The sequence below is a fragment of the Mustelus asterias genome, chromosome 16 (assembly GCF_964213995.1).
Source record: "Mustelus asterias chromosome 16, sMusAst1.hap1.1, whole genome shotgun sequence".
In the NCBI taxonomy this organism is placed as follows: Eukaryota; Metazoa; Chordata; class Chondrichthyes; order Carcharhiniformes; family Triakidae; genus Mustelus; species Mustelus asterias.
The window spans coordinates 91,350,480-91,371,719 of record NC_135816.1 but is presented as its reverse complement, the minus strand read 5'-3'; the positions used below and the strand labels follow the sequence as shown (position 1 = coordinate 91,371,719).

The window sequence follows — 21,240 nt, the reverse complement described above, 5'->3', positions numbered from 1 at the left end:
CAAAGTGTGTACTTCTATGATGGGTAATTATTCTTTAATTATTATTGATGTGTTAACCCGAGTCTCCTATGTTATATGTTGTTCAGACTGTTTATTTTCTGATGAATCTTTTATCTGTTTCAGGCTGGTGGAAAATCAGTTCCCTCGAGAAGCAAAAAATCAGCTGATGTCTGTGCAAGGTAGCAGATGTAAATTGAGTGTGAAACTGTGAACATTGCAACTGATAGAAGTTCCCGCTCTCATGGGAACATTTGTGTCTGATTTCATGTGTCGCCTCTTTAAGCGGCCGCGCTCCAGGTTGAAATCCTATTGGCCTTTTCCCAGTTTCCAGCTTGAGCTGAGTGAGTGTCATCTCCCATTGTGACGTCAGAGGCCCAGCAACAGGGTCACGTGACTCAGCTGCCCGGCCCCACAAGCGCTGCTTCTGCAGGATGTCCGGGGCTGAATGTTTCCCACTGGGGCAGTGGGAAATACATAACAGTAATAATAATAGTTATTTTTCTCAAGAAGCATGTTTGCTGCTCAAAGTCTGTGTAAATTACATCAATAAGTAATGCATAGACCAAGATGTGAAGATGTCGGCGTTGGACTGGGGTAGGCACAGTAAGAAGTCTCACAACACCAGGTTAAAGTCCAACAGGTTTATTTGGTAGCACGAGCTTTCAGCGCTGCTCTGAAACTCACCCGATGGACTCAGCCGATGGAGGAGCAGCGCTCCGAAAGCTCGTGCTACCAAATAACCCGTTGGACTTTAACCTGGTGTGAGACGATTTATAATGCATAGACCAAGTCATTGATGTAAAATCATGGAAGATGACAATCATGTAAGAACGAAAATAGACAAGCAATTTGAGCAGGATTGTAAAAGGAAATATTAAATTAAAATTGTATTAAAATTGCAAATCAGTTCCTGTGTTACTGGCACTGAAGTAAATTTAGATTTAATCATTTCAATACTTTGTTGAGGGCCCAAATTATGTAATGAATAGGTCTACATTAGTATCCCTCTGCCCTACATCTTTGGGGAATGAATTTAGCCAAACCTTTGAGTTGCCTCGATTGCCTTGGGCCTAGTGGTGGCAACCAGTTCTGAAATTGGTTGGATTGCAGAAGGGATTTTCCAACTTTAGCCAATAAAACTTGCTTATAGAATTTCAAACTGTGTGATTTGGAAGACGTTGCCATTGGACTGGAACTGAGGGTCAAAGATTAATCTCAGTGCATGCTTCTGTATTACTTTATTCTGGGCAGTTTGAGAGTGTGTGTGAAGCTAGGATGCTGCACAGGTATAACGTATTTACCAAAGGACAGGTGTAGCCAGTACAGTATAACAACAGATCATGGGCAGGGAATCCAAAAGGTTTTAGGGGTCTGAAAAATAAACATTTTATTTGTTTATTTTTTAAACATACTGCCTACTTTATTATCCCAGTTCAAGTTATCCTGAATGTATATATCTATGATTTTCAAGGCTTTCACCTCCCTCAGGGTATAATTGCCTACCTTTCTGTCATGGGGCATTTGCTCATGTTGACAAACTTTACTCGCATGGCATTACATTTAGTAGCATTGAGCTGCATGCTGCTTTCTTCACACCATTCCTTGAGTGTTGAGAATTTTCTAACCTTCAATGACCGCACCATGACTGTTATATGATCCACGTGTTCCCAGTTTTTTTGAGGCCAGTTGAGAGAGCATCATCAAAGAATAGGCCCTGAATACCATGAGGTATGTGGTCTCATTAGTTAAATGCTTTGTGATAGCCAGTCATGGTGTCTGACACACGCTATGTGATAATTGAGGAAGTTAGCAATCCAGTGGACAACAATCTTGTGTAGGCCAAACTTTATTAACTTTTTAACCATAACTGCACAATCAATCCTGTAAAATGTTTCGAGAAGTCTGTTAGACTAATGGTTGAGCTTGTTTCCAGAATGTTGATTGGCATTTTATTGTGAAGGGAGTTTACAACACAGACAGTGGGTTGTTGATCTTCCAGCTGGTGATGTCTGATAGTAACCACATAGTTGAGAACTGTTCCAGAATCTTGGAGATGTGATCTGTAAAGCTATTGTTTGTCCATTGTTTCTAGTCATTTATTTAGTACTGGAACATCAACAGAAACTTGTAGGGTGCAGATTGTGGAACAGTCTGGGCTGCATTGGGACAGTAACAATGACTCTCAGTTTTATTACATGTGTGGCTAACATCCAATTCACACTCGTATTAGTACCCAATGATCCTCCTTGGAAATGTTCCTTTGTGGATTCAGTATGGAGCAGTGCTTGATCAGGATCTGGTGGGTTCCGACATCCAAGAGCGAATATCTTATTGGGAAATGCTGCAAATGGTGCACGTGTGAAATTGTTGCAATAATGTGCAGAACACGGGAGTGAAGAAACCAGTAATCACCTGCTCAAAAAGATCACATGTTACTGTTGCATGAACTGGAGAAATAAAAACTGCAGAAACCAGGCAGGATTCTCAGCATATAAGTAGAAATATGTAGAAAGAAATGGATAATAAGTGGGGAACAGAGGAAGTTGCATTTCGTTACATCTTTCACTATTGCAGTTCAGGCAAAGCCAGTCAACAGTTGGCATTGAAAAGCAACAAAGTAAACTAGATAGATGGCCAGTTAATGGCATAGACTTTCTGAGGCTATCTTCACGATCTAGTGAACCCAACTTCAAATGACAGATCATAACTTCTAAGGTTCTTTTCTTGAACCACTGCAGTCTGTGTCGCGAAGGTGCTCCCACGATGCTGTTAGCTAAGGAGTCAAAGTATTTTTTACCCAGTGATGATGAAGAAAGAGTGATGTAATGTTCAAGTTAACAACATTAATTTGTATTTATATTACACTTTTGATGTGGTACAATGTTACAAGACATCACAGAAATCACAATATTTGACAGTGAACTTCTTAAGGAGATATTGGGTGAAGAAAGGTTTGGTCAGAGAGGTAGGTTTTAAGGAGAATCTTAAAAAATAAAAGGTGGAGAGATTTAAACATACTATTCCAGAGCTTGTAGCCTTGGCAACTGAAAGAACGGCCACCAATGGTGGAGCGATTAATATCGGCAAAATTTAAGAGGTGAGAATTAGACAAACGCATCTTTTGGAAGATTGTATGGCTGGAGGAGATTAAAGAGATGAGGGTGATCGCAGACATGAAGGAAATCAAGGATGAAAATTTCAAAATTTTGTTGTTTCTTAAACAGGAGCCTTTGTAGGTCAGTGAGCACAGGGGTGATGGGTGAACAAGACTTGATGCAAGTAAGCACGCAGACAGCAGAGTTTTAGATGACCTCAAGATTACAGGGAGGTTGAATGTGGGAGGCAGGCCAGGAATGCATCAGGATGGTTCAGTCTAGAGATAACAAAGGAATCGATGATGGTTTAAGCAGCAGATGAGCTGAGACTATGATCTCACAGAATCGTCAATACATTGTAACCTGAACAACATTGAATTGTATACGTGGAAGGAAAAAGCACAATTCACGCTGCAGAGAAACCATTGAAGTATGGAGACTGAGGAGAGATTTAGTTACCCGTAGGAGCTGGAAACTTATCAATTCACTCCTGGGGAGAGGCCATTCACATTATCTGTTCCTGAGAAGAGATTTACTCAGTTGAATTGCCCACCAGCAAGTTCACAGTGGGAAGAGACCATTTATCTGCCCTGCGTGTGGGAAGGGATTCACTCAGTCTTCCAACCTGCCGACGCACCAACGAATTCATACATTCACATGCCCAGGCTGTGCAAAGTGCTATAGAAGTTCTGGAGACCTGATGTGCCATCAATGGGTTCACACTGACGAGAGACCGTTCAGGTGCTCTCACTGCAGGAATGGGTTCAGGGGCTCATTTCAACTCTGTACATCAGTGAATTCACACTGGGGAGAGACTGTTCAATTGCTACGTGTGTGGGCAGGGATTCATTCAGATATCCCTTGTGCTGAGACACAAGAGAATTTACACAGGGGAGAGACCTTTTCATTAATCAAACTGTGCTGTAAAAGTTCCGGGGAACTGATGTCCCATCAACGTATTCACACTGATGAGAGACCATTCACGTGCTTTATCTGTGGGTTAGGGGATTATCTCAACTCTGTACACCACTGAATTCACCCTGGGGAGAGGCAATTCACCTGCTTTGAGTGTGGGAAGGGATTCACTCAGTCATCCATGTTGCTGAATCACCACGAGTTCGCACGGAGGGAGAGAACATTTGCTGCTCTGACTTTGGAAAGAGAATCACTTGGTCATCCACACTGCTGAGTCACCAGTGATTTTGCAAGTAACTGAAGTAATTGGAAGTTTCTGTTTATCAAGTTCAGGACTGAACCATGCTCATTACAGTCTGTTACTGCTGATAATAAACAACAGCCAGTTGCAGGAGTTAATATTCTGGATAAAATTTATGTTTAACACACTGTGTCATGTCTTATCAGTTCGTTTGGAAGTGTTTTTCCTCTCCTTGCCTCCTTCATCCTCACCTCCAACATTAAGCGAGAGGAACTCAAGGATTTTCTATGCACTAAGATCAAGATGTTTTGATCAGCTGCCTGTGCTGCTTCCCTCCCTTCCACTAGCCCCCTGGACCAAACTTTCTCTAAAGCTCCTGAATCAGGTTCATTCTTTAGTTTCTCTCCTACCTCCACTCATGCTCTCTCAGAGCTTATCTTTTCCATAAAACACAACTCTTCCCTTGATACTATTTCAACTAAATTGTCGGTCACAGAACTTCCCCATGTTCACTCATACCATTAACAGTTCTCTCACTTTAGGTATAGCCCATCTTTCCTTTAAATCAGTCATCATCGTCCTATCCAATAAATCCATCGCTTGAGCCCAATGCACTTGCAAACACCTGCCTCATCTCTAACCATCCTTTCCTCTCCAAAGTCCTTGTCGTCTCCCTGATCCATGCACATTTTCTCCAGATCTCCATGTCTGAATCCCTTTGATTAGATTTCTGCCCTGATATCAAAATAGCTTTGACTGAAATGGTAAATTACACCCGATGTGAATACATAGAGGATAATTCTGCCTCATTATTCTTATCATCTGGACACTAAACCATCCTCCTCCATTGTCCCTCCACTGTTCAACTTAGTTGGACTGTAAGTTCCTGATTCCTTTTCTGTCGATGAAATTCAATCTAATTGTAGCCAGAGATTTGTTTTATTTACAATTTTATGTACTGACTCGCTCAGTAAATGATTTGGCACCAATGAACTTTGACAAAAAAATTACCCTCACTGTGACTGTATCTTGCAGGCTAAGCCCTTTTAACTACAGCTGTTGTTCTGGATTCAATCAATAGAGCGGCATGAAGGCATTGCCTGGGGGGAGGGGGTGCAGGAGCTTGAGGGATGGTGGATGGGAAGGGGAGGGTAAAAGGACAGGCAGGGGGACGAAGGCGTAGTGGGTTGTAGGATGCTGCAGGAAGATGTGGAGAAGGGGGAGTCTTGTATGTTTCAGGAAGACCTCTCATTGTTCTAAACTCCAATAGACACAGCATTTCCTTGTGATAACCCCTTCATACAAGGAAAAGGTTGAGTGAATCTTCCCTGAATTTATTCAAATGTATTTATATCCTTAAGTAAGGAGACTAAAAGTGTACATGTTTCAGAGGTAATCTCAGCCAGACTCTGTACAACTGTAACAAAACATCCCTACAATTATATTTCAATCTAATAAACACCCACCTTTTGTAATTCATATGCCAGGACACACAAATCCTACTGTCCTGCAGAGTTTGGCAATCCCTCTTTATTCTTTCTATTCTTCCTGCCATATTGGACAGGTTCACATTCCCCACATTGTATTCCATCTGCCAAATTTTCGCCCACTCTCTTAACATGCCTATAGCCCTTTGCAAATTCCTACGTACACTTCACAACTTATTCTCAACTTATTAACTTTGTGTCATCAACATATATAGCAACCATACATTTGGACCCTTCATCCAAGTCATTGATATAGATGCTAAATAGTTGAGGCCTCAGTACTGATCCCTGCGGCATTCCAATTGTCTTAACATGCCATGTTGAAAATGACATACTTATTCCAATTTTCTGCCCAGCAGCAAATCTGTGTCAATGTTACCCCTGACATCATGAGATGTTACTTAGTACCTTTGATGTGCCATCTTATTAAATGCCAGTTGGGAATCCAAGTACATCAAGATCAAGTTTGTTATAGACAAGGAGAAAGATGGCCTGTAAAAGGCAGTTTTGGATTGGGAAAGGCAGCTTTTATTAAAATAAAGCAGGATTTGGCCAAAGTTGACTGGGGACACCACCTTGAAGGAAAACCTACAGCACAAATAAAAATGATTGTGATTTTGGAAGCCGGTTACAAATTCCAGGACATCACTGTGAGAGATGGGTCTTGTCCTAGGTCCAACTGTAATAGCCACGGGGCTCAATACTTGGCAGATGAAAGTTAGCAAAATGGTTTATTGAAATTAAATGATGTACAAGGGAGGATAATACCCCTTGACTCCCCGGGAGTTAACTGCCCTGCCTCAACTGCCGCTCCAATTGCCACTTTGCAAGCTTGGACTCACACCCAACGCTATGCTTTTCACCCACTCTGTCTGCCGGATTCTCACATCTCCCTCCCCCTGAAAGTTCTTTACTACCCTATTTATGAACAGACAACTATTTAGAACAATAGACAATAAAAAAACTTCAGTCTATCAGATTTTCGAATTCTCTGAGGATGCCTCAGCTCTCTAGCTGGCTCTGCCACAGGTGAGGGAACGGTATCTTAGCAGCAGTCGAGTAGCTTGCAGTTTCAGGAGATGCGCTAATGCATCCGCCCCAGTAACTGGGCTGATTTTATTATCAGTACACTGGTAGGTGCTGCTCGATCAGCCTCTTCTGCTTGTATTGTGTTAGTTTCTCTTTATTTTCCTTCCTCAACCAGATTGGTATTAGGGCCTGCTTTTGCTCTGATCTTCACGACTGGATCAATCTTAAAGCCAGTAAGAGTTTTAACAACACCAGGTTAAAGTCCAACAGGTTTATTTGGTAGGAAATGCCATTTGCTTTCGGAGCGCTGCTCCTTCGTCAGATGGAGTGGATATCCACTCCATCTGATGAAGGAGCAGCACTCCGAAAGCTAATGGCATTTCCTACCAAATAAACCTGTTGGACTTTAACCTGGTGTTGTTAAAACTCTTACTGTGTTTACCCCAGTCCAACGCCGGCATCTCCACATCAATCTTAAAGCTCCAGACAAATACTAAATCATTTACCTCGAAGGACCTATCACTTCTAACAAAATCGTGATATCTCTTTTGTGTACCTTGTTTTGCTTCTATCTTCCCCACTTAATTGGGGAACACTAAGTCAAATCTTGTCTGAAGGCACCTCCCATTATTAGTTCTGTGGGTATTCTCCTGTAGTGATTTGCGGTGTTGTTGTGTAAATAAGGAGGAATCTAGCAAGCTTCAATTGTAAGGGTCTGGTCAGCTGTTTTTTCATCTTGACATGAATGTCTGTACTGCTCTTTGTGCTAAACCATTCAACACTGGGTGATAGAGCACCGTGTGCACGTTTTATTCCATTATTTGGTATAAAATGCTAAAACTCCACTCCTGTAAAAGCAGTGCCTTTACTGGAGGCTTAAACTTCTGGCAGCCTATGTGTAGTTTCTTGTTTGTTGCAGTCGTGGTTCTCATTTCATGAATATTGGAATGGACATCAATAATAAATAAGGACATAGCGCCCATAAAAGGACCTGTGAAATCCACATGGAACCATGCGCAAGGTCGGCCAGGCTACTTCTGCAAGTGAGCCGAAGGAGACAGTGTTTGTTGCAATTTGCTTGATCACAAATGCCTGATATTCAATATCTTTATCGATGCCTCACCACCACATTATAACTTCTGGGAAGCATCTTCATTTTAGTCTGACCTGGGTGAGAATTGTGTGATTCCTGTAGTAACATTCCTCTTGCTGGATCTGGAACCATTACTCTAGACCCCCACAATAACACTCCGTCCCCATAGCTCAGTTTGTAATTGCGGAGCTGAAATGGCTTGAATTGGTCTGACTTGTCAAACTGCCATCCATGGAGGACAATATGCTTTATTTTGGACAGGACCGTGTCTGTGAATCCAACTTCTGAATTTGCTTCAATGTTGTTGGCAACATATTGAGGGCTAACACTATTTTTTGTTGTACTGTGGGTGGTGGTATTGTTCAAGACAGTAGAAGGCAACTCAGGGCATCTACGTTTAAGATTTGGACATCTGGTCAATACCGAAAAATGTAGTTGTATGCTGCTAAAAGAAAAGCCCACCATTGGACTATGACTGAAACAAAAGTAGAAATAGGCTTGTCCTCCCAAAATAACCCTAATCGTGGCTTGTGATCAGTGATGATCATGAAGCTATGCCTGTCCACATTGGTGGAATTTTTTAATCTCGTGAATGATAGCTCAGCTGTCTTTCTTGATTTGGGAGATTTTTTTCAACATCATAGAATCCCTACAGTGCAGAAGCAGGCCATTCAGACCATCGAGTTTGTACTGACTCTGGAAAACAGCATCTTATCCAGACCCTATCTCCTTATTTACCCTGCTAATCCCCCTCGTGTAAAAATCTTGGGACACTAAAGGGGCAATTTAGCATGATCAATCAATCTAACCAGTACATCTTTGGACTGTGGGTGGAAAAAAAGAGCACTCATAGGAAACCAACGCAGGCACAGGGATGACATGCAAACCCCACACAGTCACCCAAGGCCAGAATTGAACATAGGTGCCTAGCGCTGTGAGGCAGCAGTGCGTACCACTGTGAGGCAGCAGTGCGTACCACTGTGCCATTGTCTTCTAATCTTTGAGATAACACTGCCCCTATGCCAAAGGGCAAAGTATCACGTCAGGATTATCGCTGTCTTTGTGTCAAAATGGACTAGCAAGTCTGAAGATTGTAAAGCAAGTTTATCTTTCTCAAAGGTTTCTTATTATGGTTGGTCCAATATCAAACTTAAGACCATAAGACCATAAGACATAGGAGCGGAAGTAAGGCCATTCGGCCCATCGAGTCCACTCCACCATTCAATCATGGTTGATTTCAACTCCATTTACCCGCTCTCTCCCCATAGCCCTTAATTCCTCGAGAAATCAAGAATTTATCAATTTCTGTCTTGAAGACGCTCAACGTCTCGGCCTCCACAGCCCTCTGTGGCAATGAATTCCACAGACCCACCACTCTCTGGCTGAAGAAATTTCTCCTCATCTCTGTTCTAAAGTGACTCCCTTTTATTCTAAGGCTGTGCCCCCGCGTCCTAGTCTCCCCTGTTAATGGAAACAACTTCCCTACGTCCATCCTATCTAAGCCGTTCATTACCTTGTAAGTTTCTATCAGATCTCCCCTCAACCTCCTAAACTCCAATGAATATAATCCCACGATCCTCAGACGTTCATCGTATGTCAGGCCTACCATTCCTGGGATCATCCGTGTGAATCTCCGCTGGACCCGCTCCAGTGCCAGTATGTCCTTCCTGAGGTGTGGGGCCCAAAATTGCTCACAGTACTCCAAATGGGGCCTAACCAGTGCTTTATAAAGCCTCAGAAGTACATCCCTGCTTTTGTATTCCAAGCCTCTTGAGATAAATGACAACATTACATTTGCTTTCTTAATTACGGACTCAACCTGCAAGTTTACCTTTAGAGAATCCTGGACTAGGACTCCCAAGTCCCTTTGCACTTTAGCATTATGAATTTTGTCACCGTTTAGAAAATAGTCCATGCCTCTATTCTTTTTTCCAAAGTGTACGACCTCGCACTTGCCCACGTTGAATTTCATCAGCCACTTCTTGGACCACTCTCCTAAACTGTCTAAATCTTTCTGCAGCCTCCCCACCTCCTCAATACTACCTGCCCCTCCACCTATCTTTGTATCATCGGCAAACTTGGCCAGAATGCTCCCAGTCCCGTCATCTAGATCGTTAATATATAAAGAGAACAGCTGTGGCCCCAACACTGAACCCTGCGGGACACCACTTGTCACCGGTTGCCATTCTGAGAAAGAACCTTTTATCCCAACTCTCTGCCTTCTTGATATTTCTTTAAAAGCAGATGTAACAGTAATGTTGAAGCCATAGTAACTAACCATGCCCAAAACATATTCCCGTTCTGATACATTGTGAGGTGCTGGTGCTTCCTTGACAGCTTTTCTTTCTTTCTCTAGAGGGTGCAGCCCCCTTTGTTTTAAAGTAAACTGTGTTTAATAGAAAATACTTTGGCTGGAAAACTTCCATCCTGACCCCAACAGTACGGTTACTGACGATCAATAATATAAGTTTCAGAAAGTCTTGGGTTGTCCTCCTTACCTTTGGTGCTTCATGTTAAATAATTAGTATGCAATTAAATAGAGAAAAAATTAACACACCAATTCACATATCGTGGGTAAAGATGAATCTTGTTAAATTCAATTCACTTTATCATAGAATCCCTACAGTGCAGAAGGAGGCCATTTCTCTGCACCATCCACAATCCCACCCAGGCCCTATCCCTGTAAATACACTTATTTACCCTGCTGGTCCCCCTGACACCAAGGGGCAATTTAGCATGGCGAATCAACCTAACCCGCACATCTTTGGAGTGTGGGAGGAAACAGGAGCACCCGGACAAAACCCACGCAGACACGGGGAGAATGTGAAAACACACAGAGTCACCTGTGCCCGGAATTGAACCTGGATCCTGGCACTGTGCGGCAGCAGTGCTAAGCACTGTGCCATCATGCCACCCATATTTAACATAAATATGAATGTAAAATGTCGAGTTTTTTTGCCAAGAATCGAGTTGAGCATAACAATGTTTAATGCCTCTCCTCCCAACAGCACTGGAAGTCCAAATAACTGGTCAATCTTGGCAAAACAAAGCAGAGCACATGAAGGCTCAACACAATGCCGTGTTTTTTTAGTATTTTATTGCTTCCACAGCAAAGAGCTTGCTGTTCCAGATCTTATCCTCCTCCCCCCCCACAAACAAGATGTGTCCCTCAGTTTTTTGGTGTCAACTTTAAATCCAGGTACGTGACCTCATGGGTCTGAAAGTTGCACCTCTCTTTTAAATAACACCCCCCCCCCCGCCGTCTTCGAGGTTTGCCAAATGTTTTTTTCTTGGGAAACTGCTGTGATTAAAACATCAGAGGTATACCACTACTTTGGGTATATCTTGTAATAAACTTACCATGGTGTGCTAAAAATAGCGCATGCTGAAGATACACCAAAGCATAACTGGGAGTATTGAATCAACCTCTTCTGGGTGTGAATTGTTACAAATTTTCTTGAATCCTCATCCAACTTCAATTGTTGATAAATATGGCTTACGTCCAGTTTTGTATATGTTAGGCCTCCGGTTAGCTTTGAATAAAGATTCTTAATCTTTGGAATTGGGTACTTATCCATCTTAGAATCATAGAATCCTAAAGTGTATCTTGGCTGCTTGATTTATAATCAATTTGAACTCCCCACAAATGTGGGCTCTCCTGTTTCATTTCAGTACAGGTACATTCTAAAAATTGTGCTGGCCTTATGACTCCTGATTTTTCCAAACAGTTAAGCTTTACTTTGACTTTTTGATGTAAAGTGTATGGCACTGGGCGTGCACTATGAAATTGGGGGGTAGCATCTGAATTTATGCTTTGATGCTCCAAATTTTGCCTGATAAAGTTTGAAAGACCACAGGGTATTTTTTAATAACTTCTAATCTGCCATCAGTTATACTGAAGAAGTCGAGCCATTTAAGTTTTATTTGACGTAACCAATCTTGTCCCATGAGACTAGGGCCCTGGTCTTTTGTGACGACAATTGGTAGTTGAGCAGACTTGGGCTGATAAGTCACTGGTGTGGATGTGGTTCCAAAGTTTTTAGGGTTTCCCCATATATAAGTCTAATGTAGCTGTTGCATGACAACTTTAGGGCTTGAACTCCACCTTGGTACCCATGGTAACAGTAACACTGGTATCTAGTTCCTGTTTAATGACAGCCTGTTTACCAGGGGTACTGTTATGAGGTGAGCCAATTTATTCATCTTGACGATTCAATTGATATATCTCAGATTCCTCTTCTGAATCTAAATTATGCACTAGAATCCGAGTTTAATTTTGTTTAAGTCAGGTGCATGCTGTTCGACTTTGGCACTTGTTTTGGATGTGGCCTCTCCAACTGCAGCCAAAACAGATAGAATCCCAGAATTTACATTTTTCCTGGGTGCGATCTTCCCGCAGCTATAGAATTTATCAGAATTTTTAAGTTGTTGACCCGTTTTCTGTCCCCTGGCTTGCTCAGTGAGTTTCTTCTGTGTCACTTTTGCAAGTCAGGAAGGCAGAAGTTTTGCATCATAACTGATTCATCTCACCTATATGCACACACCGTAACTTGAGAGCACCTCTCTCTGCACTCTCAATTACCTGAGCTATTTCCATTGTTTTCTCTGGAGAAATCTGCTAGCAGCTTTTTGTGTTTATATTAACACCATAAAATGTCAACCAGTGATAATCCAAATTCACATGGCTCTGCCAATTTCCTTAGTCTCACTGTGTAAATCACAATTGTCTCCACTGGCCCCCTCGCAGCCCTCTAGTGTTATAACTCTGCATAATGAAAGATGGCCTGTGATTATAATGATCCTTTACTCACCTTACAAGCTCAAAAGACTTAGTATCTGGAGTTAAATTTCAAATGAGATTATAATGAGGTTATTGGATAAACATATGGATGATATTGGAATAGTGTAGATTAGTGGGGCTTTAGATTGGTACCACTGGTCGGCGCAACATCGAGGGCCGAAGGGCCTGAACTGTGCTGTTATGTTCTATGTTCAAAATCTGGGGTCCACATACCAGAAGCAAAATTACTTTTTGCTTATCATAGCAGAATCTTTCAACATACTGAACCCATTGTTCAGCCGATGAGTCAGAAGGATTGATTTTTCCCAAAAAGGGACTGTTGCTGTAGAATTTATTTTTAAAAAAGAAGAAACTTCAAAGAATCCCCCAGATTCCAGGATTTGGTGACTGGAGTCCTGATTTACCTCATTGCCACAAAGCTGAACAATTATTGGGCAGGTGAAAGGTAATGAAATGGTTTATTGAAATTAAACTATGTACAAGGGAGGACAATAAATATTACCTGACTCCTGGACTCCCCTGGCATCAACTGACCTGTCTTAATCCTCACTAAGAGCTTGGACTTGCTCTCACCTGCTGCCAAGCACATCTTTGCTATGCTACAAGTTGTTTCCCTTCATTATGAGGTTAGAAAAAGAACATTCATTGATGATTGCTTATTGGCCAGTGCTAGTCTCAATTCGGACACTGAAGCAACTTGTGCCACGTGCAGAAAGACCTGTGCAGCATTCAGGCTTGTGCTGATAAGGGACAAGTAAAATTCGTGCCACTCAAATACAAGGCAATGATCATCCCCAACCAGAGATAAGCATCTCACTTTGATGTTCATTGGCAAAACCATCAGTGGATCCATCACCATCAACATAGTGAGGTTGCCTTAGAACAAATAGCTGGACCAACCATATAAACATATGTCTCCAAAAAACGTCAGAGGTTGGGAACTCTGCGGGGAGCAACTCCCTTACTTACTAAAATATATTTATCATCCAGAAGACACGTCAGAGTGTAGCCCCAACAACACTCAAGTCAAGAAAATGCACAAACCAGCCCACTTGATTGGCACCTCTTCTGCCACCTTAAGTATTGACGTTCTTCAAGACTGACACAGTGGCAATAGCATTCAAGCCAGAATACGAACTCTGTTCCTCTTTCCATAGTTGCTAACAGAGCTGAGTATTTTTAAACACTTAAATTTATAATTCAAATTTCCAGCATCCACCTACATCACTTTTTTTTCTCAAATGTATTTTTTTATTCATTTACAAGATGTGGGTGTCACTGTTTAGGCCATAATTTATTGTCCATCCCTGGTGGACATGAGCTGCCTTCTTGAACTGCTCAAGTCCCTGACGTATCAGTACACCCAGTGCTTTAAGGGAGGGAGTTCCAGGGTTATGATCCAGCGACAAGGAACGACAATATATTGTGAGTGCATGACATCAAGCCCAATGAATAGTCAAGCATTATCCTCTTCAATTCTCAGACTTATTTCCTAGAAGGATGTTTGTCCTTACTGCCTTGTTCCTGTATAGTTCTGCAGAGGTCAGACATATTTTATCCCAGTTGTCAATATCAGTTTTTCTGATCTATCGAAAGGCATCAATAGTTCTCACAGAACATTTTCCTCTCTCAGCTGCAAACTTAATTAAAGATCAGTTTCTTGCTTCCTTCAAAGTGGACAAATGTTGGAACAAGCAATGAACATAAGACACTGAAAAATTTGGATACAAGTTTGATGACAGCTAAATTTACACTGTACTGCTCCCTGCATCAGTAGTCAATTTCTGGTGTCTCAGACAGGACAATTACCCCATTAGGCTAATCCTGCAGCCTGACCTCCAGTCCAATTAGACTGCACCAGGGCACAGCCTGGTCACATCACCCTGTATTACAAGTGGACAGAGCTTGCACATGCAGCTGTGATTGGCTCCTTTTATAATGTCACCAAAAGACAAGTTTCACCCCAGTTCCAATTCAGTTGCAGTTACTGTGAGCAAGAGCTGAGTTTAGTCCCAGTTATATTTTTGATTTAAAAAATGAATCAAGTGCAATAAATTCCATAATATGGTGAAGTTAAAAGAATAATTTCCCTGCATTCCAGGTAGATTATTGACACTAACTAGCCACTGGGATTTGTAGATCAGCTGATCAGTATCTCCAAGCATGCAATCCTCTTTGGATAAGCACCATTGTGGCTTCCCGTGAGATGAGGAATGCAGGCGTGAACCCAGGACCTTCCCACGTACAGTGTGGTACATGAACACACAAGAACCCTGCACAAAACTGGGTATTTATTTTGCTCCTCAAAAGTTACATTGGTAAAACAATCTATGACATCGGCTCAGAACAATTTAGAGGTAGAAAGGGTAGAATAAATATTATAAATAAAGAGGGGTAGAGTCCTGTATGCCAGTCAGAAGGAAAGTGATGAGTTTTATATCAGAGGCTAAGGGAAACTAATGGAAGGAGATAAGTGAAATTTTGAGAACGCTTCACAAAAGGCAGTCAAGATTCAGTCAGTTCAGTTAAAATTGGGACTTGCTATAATCATCTTAAAACAAAGAATGCTTTGCATTGACACAGCAAATTTTAAGACCAGTGGGCATTTCAAATGATTGTACAGCCAATTAGGTGTAGTAGTAGTCACAACTTGAAGTGGGGATTTTTCGAATGGTGGCCTGATTCCTTAGAAAAACGATGTATTTTGAAAATTAAATCTCGCAAAAGCAAAATCCTTCAGTATTAAAGCATACCAAGATTTATTAAAAACATATAGAGCTTACATAGACAGACAAGAACATAACACAACGGCTGAAGGGAGATCCTTAGATTGCCAAGCAAGCACAAAGTACCACTAAGTCTTCCAAAAATCCCAACTTTGTGCCAAAATTCAATACAATTATACTTTTTCTTATCTAAGCCTTCTTCCTAATTAGCTTAATTCAATTTCATTGCATATTAAATTGTCAGGCTTTAGCAGTCAAATCTCTCAGTCAATTGCAATTCGCCACCCGATAGTGATATTTTTATTGGTCCATCCCAATATCTGATTCCACCTATTTGGCACAATCTCAGGCCCAGAGATTTGACACTTTATGTTTGTCAACTCATTCTATTGTATTCTATGTATAATGTTACATTATTTGTTCTTTACTTGAAACATTTGTGTTACTGTTGATCAAGTCATGAACTTTTGGATCCATATCTGCAGCGTTTGCATATTTGACTGAAATACAAATTCATTTAAAAATGTTTAAAACACATTACTACATTCTTTTTAATTTAACATAAAATCTTCCACATTTAAAATCATGATTCATTTAAAAATATTAAGATACATTATTACATTCCATAAAACCTTTCATTATCAGTTAATAGCTTCAACACATGTTCAACATGTTGGGTAAAAATCATCTTCACCCTTTACTTACTATTCTAGCTAATTTCAAATCCCCCTCCACAAAACTCAAATGTCGGAAACTTCGTAACCAATTTGCCATCAAGCTTCTAAAACAGGAATGTGAAAAAGACCAAAAAACATGTTTTTTGTAGGATATCAATTACTTATTTACTGATCCTCTGTGCCTTGAGAGACATAAGGCTGCTGGGATATGAATTGAGGTCAAAATATTTGCCAGGAATCTGGAGTTAACTCTTGCTTGCTCCGCTTCAAAATGGTGCCACAGAAACATATACATCAACTTCAGAAGATGGATAGAGCCTCAGTTTAACATTTAGCACTGAAGACAACAGCACAGAAAATACAGCATTCCCTAAGCACTGCACTGGAGTGTCAGTCTTGGTTTTGTTTTGTTCTGCGCTTCGATTGACACTTAAGTCTAAAGCCATCTAACTAATAGAGGTTGCTACTGACTGAGTTAGCTAACTGGTAAGCTATAGAATCCCTACAGTGCAGGAGGTCATTCGGTCCATCAAGTCTGCACTGATTTAACAAAAGAGCATCAACCCAGAGCCCACTTCCCCCAATCCCCATAACTCTATGCATTTACAATGGCTAATCCACCTTTGGACTGTGGGAGGAAACCAGGGCACCCGGAGGAAACCCACAGACGCGGGATGACAGTCATCCAAGGCCAGAGTTGAACCCGAGTCGTTGGTGCTGTGGGCGTACCTACACCACAGTCATTGCAGCGCTTCAAGAAGTCGGCTCACCGTCACATTCTCAAGGGCAATTAAGGATGGGCAATAAACAATCGCCAAGCCAGCGAGTCCCACACTCCATGAAAGAATTCTGAAAGATCCTTGGGTACACGATCAGCATTCACTTGCAATAGAAGGTACGTTATGAGAGTGACACAGACACTGGATTTTGGGCAGTGGGATCCGCTCCATCTGAACTATCCCTGACCCCATCCTAAACTCACGAGTGCTCACTGAGCACTGACACCCAGCAAAAACCTCGGGTAATGTTGCCCCTAATCCCAGGTATATCAAGTGTCATTGTAAGTGTTCCACTGCAGTTCGGACTGATTCCCATGCTGGCTCCTTCCTGTATGTACATTTGCCCAGTGCCTCACTGGAGAACATTCAGCCCCCAATATCCTGCAGAAGCAGCGCTGTGGGAACGGGCGGCTGAGTCATGTGATCCTGTTGCTGGGCCTCTGACATAACAATGGGAGATTACTCTCGATCAAATGGATCTAAACGTGGAGCACAGAAGCTTAAAGGGCAAACACCAGAAATCGGTCAGAATATTCATATGGAGCGCAACAATGTTTACAAATTGTAATGTTCAAGATTCCACACTCAGGCTCTGAGTTCCCCTAATGATTCCAGGCGTGTCTTTCCAGTTGAACTAAATAGATTCTCCTTTAGCCTGAAACAGATTAAAGAATAAATAATAAATGAACAGATTGAACAACCATACAAACAACAGGGAGAGCGAGGTTAAAATTCCATTGGTTAAAGATAGATATTATCGATAAAACTGACTGAATCATACTTTATCTTTTATTTATTAAATGACCCATTAACACAAATACTCATTCAATCTCCTGTAGTCTCCTGAAGGTCAGGATGAGCCAGCAGAGAAAGGGAACAGATTGGTCTATGAAGGAGTGTTTTCAATCCTGAATCTCCCAAATTATTCCCACCCAGGTTCAGATCCATCAGTGATCGGTTTGTACTCGGAATGGGGGCAAGAGCTCCGGCACAAGAATCTGTGAGACTGACAGCCCATAGACTGGGAATCAGTTAGCAAAAAACAACAAAATTCCAGTGCTTATAATAAACCAGCCTCTCATCCATTGACTCCGTCTACACTTCCCGCTGCCTCGGCAAAGCAGCCAGCATAATTAAGGACCCCATGCACCCCGGACATTCTCTCTTCCACCTTCCGTCGGGAAAAAGATACAAAAGTCTGAGGTCACGTACCAATCGACTCAAGAACAGCTTCTTCCCTGCTGCTGTCAGACTTTTGAATGGACTTGCCTTGCATTAAGTTGGTCTTTCTCTATACCCTAGCTATGACTGTGACACTACATTCTGCAGTCTCGTTTCCTTCTCTATGAATGGTATGTTTTGTCTGTATAGCGCGGAAGAAACAATACTTTTCACTGTATATTAATACATGTGACAGTAATAAAATCAAATATTATTACTGATGCTAATCATAATATACTTTGTCAGTTATCCAGCTATTATAAACACAGTCTCTCAGTCTGGTACTTACTGAGGTTTCTGTGGTCTGGATTCTTCAGCGCTGCAGATAGTAGTTTCACTTCTGAATCTCCCAGTTTATTATTATTCAGGATAATATCCCTCAAATGACTGGTTGGCACCAAGGGCAATGGCAAGATCCGCAGCACAAGAATCTGTCAGATCTACAGCTTCAAGGCTGGGGGATCAGAGAGAGGGGAACAACAGGAAACACAGTAAAAGCCCAATGGTCACTTTTAACACTGTTCCTAATGCAATACAATAATACAGTTCGCTGACAGACATCCCAGTTATTAGAAACTCAATTTTGCAGAGTCCATTATTTACACCAATACCAATTCCGCTATTTGTATTGATAGCGGAAGCAAGATCCTCAGCACCAAAAGATGTGAGATGGACATCATTCAGATTCGGGATCAGAAAGAGAAAAATAATGTGAATCAGTGTAAATACCCAGGGTTTATTAATAATACTAACTCTAATACTATTAATAACACTATTACAACACAAGCAATAGTTTATTTATTTTATGATCACTAATACAAAAACATGCCTAATTGTTATGAACACGACTTCACACAACTGATACTTACTCTAATTTCTGTATTTTACAGTTCTAGTTTCTCAGAGCCATAGTCAATAACTTAATTCCTGCACCTCCAAGTTTATTACAACCTAAGAACAGATCCGTTAATAACTGGTTTGTATTGAAATCAGAGGCGAGATCCATGGTACTGGAATCTGTAAGACTGACAGCACCCAAACTGGGGGTCAGAGTGAATAGAGAAAAGCAAATGATTCAGAGTAAATCCCAAGTGTTTATTAATGATATGATTATCAATACTAGCATTAGAACATCCAGTTATAAACACAATCTCTCACTGTCTGGTACTTATTTTAATTTCTGTATTTTACAGTCTGGATTCCTCAGAGCTGCAGACAGTAGTTTAATTCCTGAATCTCCCAGATTATTATAACCTAGGTTCAGAACCGACAATGACCTGTTCGAACTGGTACTGAATTCCATAGATCCATCACTTTCTGGTTGAAAAAAGTTCTCCTCATCTCAGTTCTAAAAGATGTACCCCTTATCCTCAAACTATGACCCTTAGTTCTGGACTCCTCCACTATTGGGAACATTCTTTCTGAGTCCACCCTGTCTAACCCTTTTAGAATTTTATAAGTTTCTATGAGATCCCCTCTCACTCTTCTAAACTCCAATGAATATAAACCTAACTGACTTATCCGCTCCTCATATAACTTAGGGCAGCACGGTAGCACAGTGGTTAGCACTGCTGCTTCACAGCTCCAGGGACCTGGGTTCGATTCCCAGCTTGGGTCACTGTCTGTGTGGAGTTTGCACATTCTCCTTGTGTCTGCGTGGGTTTCCTCTGGGTGCTCCAGTTTCCTCCCACAGTCCAAAGATGTGCGGGTTAGGTTGATTGGTCATGCTAAAATTGCCCCTTAGTGTCTTGGGATGCGTAGATTCGAGGGATTAGCAGGTAAAATATGTAGGGATATAGGGGTAGGGCCTGGGTGGGATTGTGGTCGGTGCAGACTCGATGGGCCGAATGGCCTCTTTCTGTACTGTAGGGTTTCTATGATATCTATGATAGACGTGCCATCCCAGGAATCAGTAAGTGACTCTTTCCACATGCTCAGTAACCAATGTCACTCTTCTTAACAGTAACCTCAATTGATAAAAGTAACAACTGACTCAAAAATTCACGGGCCATCAATAAAATTCAGGTAGGGATGTTACAGGAGAGTAGGTAACATATTGGTTGGTCAGTATTACAGGATGATTTTTGTCTCTAATTATGCCAATAACTGAAAACATATATCCATTACTTTATTAAATTAATAACTAGATAGGATTAGTTCATATATTTCAAAATAATAATTTAAAAGGATCTAGTTACATTAATTCAGACTATGAATAAGCAAATTACTGACAAAAGGCAGCACTGTAATTTGAGGGCATTTGTGGACAGTGAGCCTGTATCAGATCACCACACCTGCACAAAATATCTCTTCCTTCAGTCAATGTGGCAGGTTCATTGAGTGTGTTTAACCAGCTTGAGTGCTGGTTAAACATACAGGAAGAGAAGGTTTAGAGAAGGTTAAATTGAGTGTGTTTAACCAGCTTGAGTACTGGTTAAACATACAGGAAGAGAAGGAATTTCTGAATGTGTGTTTGAACAAACCAATCACATTGCAGAGGAATCACAGCTTCAGGAAAAGGGTGTGACTGCCCATGAGAATGTGGAGACTTAACATAGATAGAAAAGGAGGTACTAAGGAGGTACAAAGATGAGGGGAAAGACTGCGGCAATGTGAAAAAACCATGCTTGAGAGGCAAACCTCATAAAGATATTAATTCATGCATTCAAATCCTGCAGCTTTAACAAATGCCTGTGTACACGTTAAAATAGCTTGGACTCTAAGTGAACCTCTAGCCTTCACTTGCGTACTGACTTAACTGCATGTTACCAGAATGTGACTTCACTGCAAGAACTAGGCTAGTCAGAGCACATACAAATTGAAAAGGACTCTAATGTGCGAGAGCTCTCTTTTTTGAGGACCATAGATTACCCAGATGCTATAGGAGTTAGACTAAGTTTTAATCTAACATTTAGTGGTAATGACTCAGCCAATTACCACAGAAGCAAATAAAAGCAAATTACTATGGATGCTGGAATCTGAAACCAAAAGAGAAAATGCTGGAAAATCTCAGCAGGTCTGGTAGCATCAGTAAGGAGAGAAAAGAGCTGACATTTCGAGTCCAGACGACCCTTTGTCAAAGCCCAGTTTTGTCAGCTTTGACAAACAGTCGTCTGGACTCGAAATGTCAGCTCTTCTCTCTCCTCACAGATGCTGCCAGACCTGCTGAGATTTTC

The 21,240-nt window shown here is 41.4% G+C and overlaps 1 protein-coding gene across 3 annotated transcripts in view; it reads left to right on the top strand.

Moving 5' to 3' along the window:
• LOC144505285 (NACHT, LRR and PYD domains-containing protein 12-like) overlaps positions 1-5,339 on the top strand; it is a 37,298-nt gene extending 31,959 nt beyond the window's left edge. For all 3 annotated transcript variants that reach the window (XM_078231357.1, XM_078231359.1, XM_078231358.1), the window contains one exon: positions 124-5,339. In XM_078231357.1, coding sequence (XP_078087483.1) covers positions 124-211 — 88 coding nt within the window. In that variant the 3' untranslated portion in view covers positions 212-5,339. The remainder of the gene's footprint in view (positions 1-123) is intronic.
• Positions 5,340-21,240: the final 15,901 nt, after the last annotated feature.